Genomic DNA, 12,049 nt, shown 5'->3' with positions numbered 1-12,049 from the left:
ATTAAATCTCACCCAATAGCCATTCCGTATCAGTTTTCTAGTACTGATAAACTTTCATTCTTCATTCAATCAATAAATACTTATTTAGTCCTTTCTATGTGCCAGCATTGTTCTAAGAGCTGGATTTATCAGAGCATAAAACAGAAAAAGTCCTGCATTCACAGAGCATATGTTTCTAGTGGAAAGACACAGACAAGCAAAAACTAATAAATGAGTAAATTACATGGTATGTTATACAAGCTGCAGGGGGAAAACTCAGCAGTGTAACTGGGCTCAGGAGTGCAGGGGCTGGGGTAACTTCCAGGTTTAAATACGGTGGACAGGTGATAGCGAGTGAGTACTCAAAGGAGGTGATGCAGGAAGCCATACGTTATTTCGGGAGGAAAAACCTTCCAGTGCAAAGAATGGAAAATGGGTCACGCTTCAACTATGTCTAAGAATTCTTTGCCTCATCCTAAGTCACTTTAAAAAGTTTTACATTTCGGCCAGGTGCAGTGGCTCATGCCTGTAATTCCAGCATTTTGGGAGGCCAAGGCAGGTAGACCACTTGAGCCTGAGAAGTTTGAGATCAGCTAGACAACATGGCAAAACCCCATCTCTCTCTCTCTCTCTCTCTCTCTCTCTCTCTCTCTCTCTCTCTCTCTCTATATATATATATATATATATATATATATATATATATATATAAAAGCTGGGCATGGTGGTGCATGCCTGTAGCCCCAGCTACTGGAGAGGCTGAGTGAGGTTGGAGAATCACCTGGGTCCAGATGGTGAAGGCTGCAGTGAACCATGATCACACCACTGCACTCTAGCCTGAGTGACTGAGTGAGACAATGTCTGAAAAAAAAAAAAAGTTTATGATATATTATTCATTCTGAGTTAATTTTGGCATAAGATGTGAAGTTTATGTCAAGGTTTATATTTTTGGTTATTGATGTCTAGTTGTTCCAGAATTATGTGCTGAAAAGGCTATCCTTCCTCCATCAAATTGCTTTTCTATCTCTGTCAACAATGAGGTGGAAATCTCTGTATGAGTCCATCTCTGGCCTCTCTATTCTGCTGCATGGACATATGCACGTGTCTCTCTGCCAGAACTACACTTTCCTTACAACTGCAGCCATATCCTAAGTCCTAAAATTGGGTAGTGTGATCAGCCCTTGAAGGGTTTAAACAGAGTATACTGACCCGAGCTGAATTCAAAAATGTCACTCTGTTACGGCGAGAATGTGCTGTTGGGGGCAGGAGGGGACCAACCAGGGGAACAGCATCAGAGATGGTAAAGAATGGTGAGATTCTGACATTATGAAAGTGAAGCCCACAGAATGTCCTGGTGGACTGGATGTGGAGATGAGAACAAGAGAAGAGAGGAGTACGACCCCCAGGATTTGGGCCTGAACAACTGGGAGGATGGAACCGCCATCTGCTGAGATGGGACCTGTGAAGGAGCAGGTGTGGGACAGGAAGTGTTTCACACTTTGGGGTGAGAAGCCTGGCCTCAGGGATACAAGAGCCAGTTCAGGACAGAGGTCTTTCTAGCCAGGATGTCATTAGCACATTAAACTCATTGGCACATTACAGCCATGCTAATGTACAGCCTGCCAAAGTGGAAAAGCCCAAGCCCCAGGGGCCCTCCAATAAGGAGGGCAAACCAAAGAGACTCGGAAAAGGAGACCGAAGGTGGAGGGAGGAGGGACTAGGAGGGAACGGCAACCCAGCGGGGCACGCATCGACGTCAGAGTCCGCTGAGCCACTGTGCTGAGAACTGAGAACCGACAAGGCACCGCGGGAGACCTTGGCAACCACAGCCCTTGCAGTGAACAGGTGTGATAAAAGGGAATGGAGGAGGTGGAGGGAGTCCCAGCCTAACCCTTTCAGAGGGTTCTACTACACAGGGGAGCAGAAAAAATCCTGGAGCGGGCAGGAGAGTCAAGGGAGGCCGTGTGTGTGTGTGTGTGTGTGTGTGTGTGTGTGTGTGTGTTTCGGGGAGAAGGGACTGTGTGTGCTTTGCAGGAGAAGAGGGTGTGTGTCTGTCTGTGCTTTTCAGGGGAGACAGGAGTGTATGTTTTGCAGGAGAGGAGAAAAAAACAGCAGAAACACTAATGAGAATTATCCAGCAGGGTGCAGGCCCTGAGGGGCCTGGTTTATACCTGGAATCACCCTCCGAGGATCTGCAGGTGACTCAGGGAACTTCTGTGAGTGAGAAGGGGAACTGGATCTCAGGTGGGCTCAGGGCAGGAAGAGACTGGAAAATGCAGACAAATGTGCTCCCTTCCCTTTAATTCTCCCCTTTCTTTCTAGTGACTTCATGGGAGCCTCCCTCTATGCCTTGTGTTCTAAGGTCTGAGACAATGTCACAATCCAGACTTTCACAATAAAGTCCCACTAGCTTCTAAGTGCGCAATCCTCAGGGCCAAAATCTCAGGCCAAGGTCTACAGCGTAAGAAGAATCACACGCGTACGTGCCGTGTGTGGAGAAAGGAGGAAAAAATAAGCTAGTCACAGAACAGGGGCTCGTGTCTGTTCCTCCACGAGGCTCTCCTTTTCCATCCCGGGAAGAGTCACTTCCTAGCACCCGACAAGGGCCGGGTGCATAGCAGCCAGGCAGGCAGGAGCCCTCATCACGTGGAGAAAGCAGTAGACAGACAGGCAGCGTATCATAACGGGTTGGTCTAACTGCGAGCAGAGGCACACAACATGGTGCTGAGACCTAAATGGGACTGAGGCTGACAGAGGAGAAACCAGGGCAAAGGTCTTTTAAGGCAGAAACAAGTTTGGCTTGTTTGAGAAGCAGAGAGGGTCAATGTGATCAGGTGCAGGCATCAGCAGGGAGGGATGGTGTTATCTGCTGAGGTAGGGGAGGTAGGGCTCACTCAGAGCTTTCTAAACCAGGGCAAAGAGATAAGATTTTTATTCTCAATGCAACAGGAAGCCATTGAAAGGAACTGAACAGAGAAATGACAATCTGTTTCCAAAAGAGAAAGGCTTTTTTGGTGTGTTTCTTCTAGAAATGTCACTTTTTAATGCAATAAATAGCATATATTACTCAAGCTGAAAACTCATAAAACTGCCACCCATTTGATGGAACTAATGAAATATTGAGAATTTCCTGCCCAGGGGCCACCATGAGGTGCCAAAGACACAAAAGAGGGCACGCCAGGGCAGCTGCTCTCAGCTTGGAGGAGAAAGATGTTCTAACACCCTGCAGCCAACCACATGGCAAACGCAGAGGGAACGTGGACCCAGAAGGGGTGGGGGAGAGATTAGTCGAACCCACTGAGGAATTTATCAGAGCAGGAACCTCCTCTGATTTCCATTTAAACAATCCCTCCCAGGGCAGTCATTCAAGAGGCCTTTTCCAAAACAGCACTGGCCTCCTCACACATACCCACCACACAGGTAAGCAATCAGCCTCCTAACCAAAACCACACCGATGCTTCAGCCCCTGCCTGGTGACAGCAGCATCCAGGTCAGGAGCAAACTGAGACCATACAGACTCCACCCACCTCTATTTAAAAACTCCTCTACAAGAAACAAGAATGGCTGTTTCCTTCACCTCCTAGAAGGCAACATAGTAAACTGACAATGGATGGAAAGAAAAGCATATTTTTGCCCACTAACCTTCCAAGGGTTTTGGCTTTGTTCAGATCTTTGCATCACAAATTCCCTTTGCTTTCTCCCTGGTTCCTAGAGAGAACTATCCAGTGATGGAGGCCTCCAGCAAATGACAGCAACTCTATCAGTGGGATGGACTTTTGCTTTCAAAGCTACACTAGTTCTCTTCGGTACTCCTTGGGTCTCAAGCCTCAACAGCAGACTCAGCACTGAAGACACTGGGCTGCAGCGCCCACAGCCCGTATTGAAGCCCTGCCTTTGCTCCTTATTGGCTGTGGGACTTGCTGAGCAAGTTGCAAAATCTCCCCAAGTCACACTACCTAACCTTTATAAGGGAGGACACTGTCATCACCAACCCCACAGGGTTATTTTGAAGGTTAAAAGCACAGGCCAGGCACAGTGGCTCACACCTGTAATCTCAGCACTTTGGGAGGCTAAGGCTGGTGGATCACCTGAGATCAGGAGTTCGAGATCAACCTGACCAACATGATGAAACCCCATCTCTACTGAAAATACAAAATTAGTCGGCATGGTGGCGCATGCCTGTAATCCCAGCTACTTCAGAGGCTGAGGAAAATGAATCGCTTGAACCCAGTAGGTGGAAGGTTGTAGTGAGCGGAGATTGCACCATTGCACTCCAGCCTGGACAAGAGCGAAACTCCATCTCAAAAAAAAAAAAAAAAAAAAAATTAAAAGCCAAAACACAAAGCTTTTATGTGCAAAAAAACACTTAGCATACTCCCTAGCACATACTGAATGTCCATAAACATAGAGCTAATGTCCACTGCTATCACTTTTCTTATTAGCGCACTAGGGACTGCTGAGGATGAGAGGATTAAAGAATAGCATTTACTTAACACTTTCTGAGGAGAGGGAAAGAAGGCTGAATATATTTTTCGACCCAGCTAATTCTGGACACAGCTGCACAAAGCTTGATGAATAGGTCTGCCAAGAACAAACAATAGCAGGCACTAAAAGAATCAAGCTAGAAACGGATACTCCCAAGGCCTTCAACTACAGAAGAGTTCAAGTGATTCTGTTTCAAACAGGCTCCCGTGTCCACCAGCTGGGCAGAGGGGACCCTTAACTGAGCCTAGAGGTTGTTAATCACCCTACCCTTCCCCAAAGTCTGCATCCCTTATCCTCTGCACCCTCCAGAGCCTCCCCAGCATCAGTGCTGGTTCACATGACATCATTTTGGCATGGGCCTGTCTAGAGACAGAATTCTAAAGATGTAAGAAAGTAACTTCTAGCCACCATCCACAGAGATGTCAGCTCTCCCTAAGCCAACAGGCAGCACAGGACAGATCCTATTCAACAGCAAGAACTGAGATGTCCCCACCCAATCTTCAGCTCACCCTCCCAGTCCCCATGTTAGAATTCTGAAGAGTCACTGAACAGAGAAATGACAGTTTCTCTGTTACTATAGTTACCCAGTTACTACCTACACTCAAGACTATGTTCCCAAGAAAACTAGGTCCAAGGGTCACATGGAAGAAAGCGCACTGGATTAACATGTAGGGAATGGCTCTGAGCCTGCTCCTCAGCTTCCCGAGTAGTCAGCTGCTGCCTCCCGTCACTTTTCTGACGCGCTGAGCCTTCAGACAATGAAATTCTTTCATAGAATACACAGGTATTACTCGCCACAGCTGCACTTTTAAGAGAATTTGTAAGTTAAAGGCGCTAAAAAATTATTCCATACATTTCCCCTTCTGACAGAAATACACAGAAATATTTCAGGAAGGGAGGCTAGTAAGGTGCCACCAAGTTCCTTGGCTCCTAGGAACTGAGAATCGCACACACTGCTGTGCCAGCCCTCAGAGTGGCCAACGGGACAACCACCTCAGGGTGCTCTGGTAGCATGCATCAAAATGTAGAGTGGCTCATGCCTGTAACCCCAGCACTTTGGGAGGCCAAAGGGGGCAGATCACTTGAACGCAGGCGCTCGAGACCAGCCTGGGCAACACAAGACTCCATCTCTACAAAAAAATACAAAAATCAGCTGGGCATGGTGGCTCACACCTGTGTTCCCAGCTATTTAAGAGGGAAGAATGCTTGAGCCTTGAAGATTGAGGCTGCAGTGAGCTGAGATCGCACCACTGCACTCCAGCCTGGGCAAAAGAGCAAGGAGAGAGGATTCTGTACATTAGGAACCCTCTATCCTATCAGGAGGCAGCCTTGGAACAGGAGTTACTGAAATTCAGGACTGCTCCACCAACATCTATTTAGCGGGAAAATGGCAGATTACAGAGCAGCATGCAGAGCACATCTCCATGGCTGCGAAGCACATCCACGAGCAGGGCGCTGCGTGGCACGTGTGCAAACTGCTCACGCGGCCACCTTCAGGTAGCAGAGCTCCAGGCAGCTTTGATTTTCTTCTTTGTGGTTTTCCACACTGTCCAACTCCTTAACATGATCATGTATTATTTTCCCCTTAAAGTTATGTTTAAAAGCTCCCAAAATGGGATGATTTCCAATCATGCAAAGCACACACTCCTGGAAAATCATATTTCAAGTGAATATTTGTATTTTAAATCATTTTGTTTACTAATTAACATAATTTCTGACATATGTTCCCACTAATGTACCTTCCACATAAAAACCATAACAATTTATTTTAAAATTTTAATTCAATCAAAATATAGTCATTTAAATGCCTTCTCTTTACATACTTTTCCCAATGTTTTCACACATATTATTTCTCTCAATGTAGACGCCAGTGACAGAGTAGTCCCCACTTCGGAACAAGGAAAGTGACTGAACTACTTGGCTTGCCCAAGGTCACCTCCTTGATAGGTCTATAACCTGGTCCAGTTTCCTAACCCCAGCCCAATGCTTTCCCATGAGTGCCCAGAGGGACCCGGGTTGTTCAGACTCCACTCAACTACAAAGGCGCTTATCAGCCGTCTTCCACAGGAGGACTTTTCAGAATACCAGACATTCACATTAAGTAGAATTGAGCGTATTATTTATGCCTTGATTTACCAAAGCTGGCTTGCTGTGTTTTCCCTTCCTTATTTATAATTTTCATCCACCTTAAAGATAATCAAAAAACAAAAGTTAATTTGCTGTTTCTTCACTGTTTCAAAACGAAGTCGCCTCTTGGAACCTCTTTTCAAAAGTAGCAAGAAGTTACCAAAAAATAAAGAGATATATGTAGAAATATATAAAAAACCCACGGGTTCATATGCCCCAGGTGGCCGTCTAAGATGTGGTTTTGCTATCACTTCACCCAAGATGCCTAAGCCACCAACACTACAACGATACCTTTGTAGTTTCCTCCTACGAACTTCAGAATTTCTAAGTTTTATTTACCTAACAGTATATATTAAATAATAATATTCCCATTTTATATACATCAAAGACACATTTGCCAATTGCAGCCTGTCACATAAGATTCAGAATATAATCAAATTTTTTTGCAAAAAGCAAAGGCATTCAGTGTTTTCTCCCTAAATATGGCAGCTTTAACAAGGGGAAAGAGGTCTACGGAATATAGGCAGCCATGTTCAACGGAAAATAGCAAACAGCAAGTCCCTACAACAAAACCTGCTAGAAAAGACACCCATAAGACTCCAAAAATCAAAGTGAGTCCGAAGCCAATAGCTTCTACGAGGCAGAATGCTGTAAAGAACATTTAAGGGTCAGGTCCAAGACTATCAGAATCCCAGGATCAGTAGAAAATGCTCCATAGAAACAAGTTTCCATTTTTATGATGTAAAGGGAGAGGAGACAACTTGATAAAAAGACATCCTGCTTTATAAACTTTTCCAGGACAATATCTGTTTCACAAATCTAACACCCACTGACTTGAACCAAAAGCAACAGCTAATGTAACTTATTAATTACAGGATACCTTTTTCTCTCCCTCCACAGCTCTTTTAAAAACCGAATAAATGCCTGCTGCCCACATCACAGAAAGGGAAATGCAAACATTTTTCCCCTGGCCCTAAATGCCTAAGTTTTCATTTCAAATAACTGTCCTTTGAAGTTCTATGATCAAGCAAAGACTCAATTTCACCAATACAAACTCAAAAACTAGAACTCAGGATTGAAAAAAAAAATCTAGTTCAAAATATGTAGGCAATAAAACTCAAAATCTTTTAAGTATCAGACAGTGACTAAGCACCTGCTGCTATGTAGATTGCCGTTAGCAACAAGCCAGTCTTCCCTCTTAGGTTTCTACCCCTCCTCCTGAACAACAAAACAGCTTTAGAGGCCATTATTTCAGGAAGTCGGAGCATAGGTTGCACAACAACTGAGCTTCAACCTGTGTTCTTGGCTTGTACCAGCCAGCAGGGCAGGATCCTGCCACCACCGCACCACATACCTTCTCAACATGAACGCAGACGTGTACGTCATTCTAGGATACGCTACAAGAAGAGGAAATATTCAGCCATGAGAAATCTTGTCCATACAGATGCGGGAACTCAGAGTAAACAGTCTAGCCCATAGTGACTGAAAGACTGAAAGTCTTTCATATTTAGGTAAATTAGGTGAGATAAAATATTTTTAAGTTACCACGCAAAGGCTTCATGAAATTCTGGAGCCTTTCAACAACAGAAGACAGGAAAGAGGACCCGGAAAGCAGGGAAGAGAGACAGAGACATTCTGTGCTCATTTCTGTTTTAAAAGTAGGTACAAGACAAACAGACTGGCCTCATAAAACAATGGAAATGAGAGGAATGTAGGAAGAAGTAAAACCACCTGGCAGAGCAGTGTGCTGAAGACCTCTGAGTGAGGAGATGTGAGCTTATCTGAGATGTAACCCCAGGAACGCAGGAAGTCGCCTGCAAGGAATCCTGGGGCCAACGCAGAGAGGTACCCGAAGGCCTTGCTGGGGGCTGGGAAGCAATAAGAAGAGATGGTCACAGAAAGTCAAAGCAAATAATAAAGACATGTCCATAAAAGGTTGAATCCGAAGGCCTTGCTTGTTCTAAGGTCCACGTGCGTTTTCCCAGAACCATATACATGCTGGCCGACAGTGGAGGCAGAAGGCGCACAGTTCTGCCGATGCCTGAAAATCCCTCCAACCACCTAGATTCGACAGGACCAAAACCTAGTTCCTTGCTTTTCCCAGACCCTTGCCTCCTCAATCAGGCCATCCTCTTCCTTCAGCGGGTTAGCTACCTTCCTGTTCATTTTATTTGAAATGCAGCCTCCACAAAATCTTTAAGAATAAAGGAATTTGTTTTCAGCCAATTTACTCATTCAAGAACTTCTTATCTCAGCTTTTCTCAGAAAATTTGTGCACAATCCCTCCTTTCCTGACTCACAGGAATGAAATGTGAAAGTAAATGGTTTCGAGTACATTTTAACAATAATCTTCTCTTCCTTACTATCTCCTTCTGAAAATCTACCCCTAAAAGTCATGTACCATAACCTCAGTAATTCTCAAGTAGGAGAGATTATATGCCCTAGGGGACCTCTGACAATATCTGGAGACATTTCTGGTTGCTATAAATAGAAGTAGGGCTGGTAGGAGATAGGGGAGGCAGTGGCTCATGCCTGTAATCCCAGCACTTTGAGAGGCCAAGGCGAGTGGATCACCAGAAGTCAGCAATTCAAGAACAGCCTGGCCAACATGGTGAAACCCCGTCTCTACTAAAAATACAAAATTAGCTGGCCATGCTGGCGGGTGCCTGTAATCCCAGCTACTTGGGGGGCGGAGGCAGGAGAATTGCTTGAACCCAACAGGCGGAGGTTACAGTGAGCCAAGACTGCACCATTGCACTCCAGCCTGGGCAACAAGAGCGAAACCCTCCATTAAAAAAAAATAGGGGAGGGGGTGGTACCAGTCATCCAGTCACCTAGTGAGTAGAAGGCAGGGAGGCAGCTCAACATCCTGCAATGACCAGGACAGACAGCACAACAAAGATCAGCTGGCCTAAAATGCCAACAGTGCCAAGGTGGAAAAATCTCGTTTTAGGAGTACAGAAAACAAGAAGAAAAGAAAAAGTTCATAATATAAAATATCCTAATATTCTTTTATGTTACTTCTTTTTATAGACATGAATAGACAAAGCACACAGTGTATCTTAAAATTCCACAATTACATATACCATGGGTTGTAGGTAGACATTTAGAATCAATGATAACTGATGTCATCTGGCAGGATCTACAGCTGGGCAGGAGGGAGAGGGCAGGTCAGCTGATTCCCTAACATCAGCCCCTCCTAACTAAATGGAAACACGAGCGAAATATCTTACCAATAAATATCAACTCCAGCCTTATTTTTTATGTAACTGTATTTACTTAGAGACAGGGTCTCACTGTGTTGCCCAAGCTGGAGTGCAGTGGTATGATCTTGGCTCACTGCAACCTCCGCCTCCCAGGTTCAAGGGATTCTCCTGACTACAGGTGTGCGCCACCACACGTGGCTAATTTTTGTATTTTGGGGGTTAGGCGTTTTGCCATGTTGGTCAGGCTGGTCTCGAACTCCTAGACTCAAGTGATCTGCCTGCCCCGGCCTCCCAAAGTGCTGTGATTACAGGTGTGAGCCAGGTACTTGGGCCAGCCTTATTTTTTAAAACAGCCCTTTTTATTTTAATATTTTCTGCAAAACTAAAGTCCTCTGATAGAAACTGTGATCCAGCTCAGACCAGGCCTCTATTTCTGTCTCCCTGCTTCCCCACTATGTAAAAAATTCCCATCATTAAACCTCATTACTGGGAGAGGGGCGTGTGTACCTGTTAAGATTTATGATCCAGACTCCCACAAAGTGGTAAAACACTTCCAGAGGGTATCAGTGTTTTAGAGTGCTAATAACCAAATAATCGAAAGCAAAAATCTTATCAAAGGAATGTCTTCCTTTAAGTTAACGACGTCATTTTACACCTTCCAAAGCTGCTAGGGGCGAGTCCCAAAGCAGAATGTGCGCTGCTCTACCTGGCCTCGTCCTCTGGACTTGCTTGAGCCACACACCCCGCGGTCTCAGGAGTCAAGCACTGCATCTGGCTGCCAAAGCGTGACTGGCGGAGGTTAATTAACACCTGGCCTCCTCCAAGTGAACGCCAACGCGAGTGGGCATGGACCGCAAGGTCGGCCCGTGGGTGCCTCGGGAAGCGAGGGCTCGGACCACACCCGACCTCCGCACTCGGGGTCCCCTCAGGCGGGATCCGCGGCTCCCGGGGTGGGTGGTCTCCAGCCCGCCACTGCGGGAATGCCGCCGGTCCTGGATGAACACCCTTCTATTCAAACCCAACGGTGAAAGGGATCCTTTAAAACCCCGGCGTAGCTGCGCGCTCTCCCGGTAAGACGCTCCAGCACCGCCGCAGGGCCCGGGCGCTCCCAGGTGCACTGCGCGCGCCGGTGTGCGGATTCAGGGAGCGCGCCCAGGTGCGGAGGCGCAGGTGTGCGGACTCGGAGGGGCGCTCCCAGGCGTACACGCGCAGGTGAGCGGACTCGGGGAGAGCTCCCAGGTGTGTACAGGCAAGTGAGCGAACTCGGGGGGCGCCCAGGCGTGCGTGTGCGGACTCGGGGCCGCGAACGACAGGTCCTGCCAGGGAACCCCAAACCGCTCATCACCAACTCACCTCTTCCAGAAATTTGGTCAAATCGTACACCTTATGGTGCAGGATCAGCCAGGTGCTCTTGCTGTGGTTGTGCTTCTGAATCTCCTCGAGAGTGTAGTACTTCACGGCCTCGTCAGACTGCTCGGCCATCTCTGTTCGCCGCGAGCCAGGCCCAGCACACACAGCAGCGTCGGGTGGAGCAGAACGGGCGACTCGGCCAGCTCCACCCGGGACATTCCCCGCGCGGGTCACCGCATCGAGGGCTGGGCGGCCGGCTCAGGGGCGGGGCGCCATAGAAGGACCTCCGAGGGTTGGCCAGCATCCTTGTCACTCAAAAGTCCCCGCCTAAGGCCGACCCTCCCCACCACCCTCCGCCAGCCCAAGCGTGGTCCCGCCCAGCGTGGGGATGTTAATTGGCTGCCGGAGATGCCCATCACAATATCCCGGCTGCCGCCGCGCGCGGAGACCGCGACGGGACTCCACGGAGTCTGCGCGGAAGGGCGAGCCGAAAGGGGGCTAGGGCAGAGGTGGGAGGTCGGAGGCGTGCCAGCGGGTTAAGCGTGCGAGAGAGCTAGGGGCACCAGCGGGCATCGGTGGGCCGGGTGCAGAGTACATTCTTGTGAGGGCAGCGACCTCGGCCGCCAATCGCGGGGCTTTCCTAATCGCGGCAGCCCGAGTCCCAGAAGTTAATTTGTAACAAGAGTAGCCGTGTCCAAGTCCATTAAGGGGGCGTCTCGGGGAGGCGTTCGCAGGCACGGGAGAGATGAAAGCCACGTGCGCGCTAGAAAACGATTTCGCAACTCACCTCGGGAAGCAGATGCGCTGCCCACCAAAAATAAACGACGAACTTTGCCTGCCCTCGCTGAGGCTTTGGAATGCCTCATCCTCAAAGGGAAAAAATCCAGGGAAATCATCTTTTCCAT

General features: G+C 47.5%; 1 protein-coding gene across 1 annotated transcript in view; it reads right to left on the bottom strand.

The window, feature by feature from the left end:
- The window catches only part of CYB5A (cytochrome b5 type A), a 40,512-nt gene extending 29,123 nt beyond the window's left edge, over positions 1 to 11,389 (bottom strand). Inside the window, exon 1 of the mRNA XM_003925990.3 lies at positions 11,148 to 11,389. Coding sequence (XP_003926039.1) covers positions 11,148 to 11,276 — 129 coding nt within the window. The 5' untranslated portion in view covers positions 11,277 to 11,389. The remainder of the gene's footprint in view (positions 1 to 11,147) is intronic.
- Between the last annotated feature and the right edge of the window lie 660 nt (positions 11,390 to 12,049).

The sequence above is a fragment of the Saimiri boliviensis genome, chromosome 13, assembly GCF_048565385.1.
Source record: "Saimiri boliviensis isolate mSaiBol1 chromosome 13, mSaiBol1.pri, whole genome shotgun sequence".
NCBI classification, from domain to species: domain Eukaryota; kingdom Metazoa; phylum Chordata; class Mammalia; order Primates; family Cebidae; genus Saimiri; species Saimiri boliviensis.
This window is presented reverse-complemented; position numbering and strand designations above follow the sequence as displayed.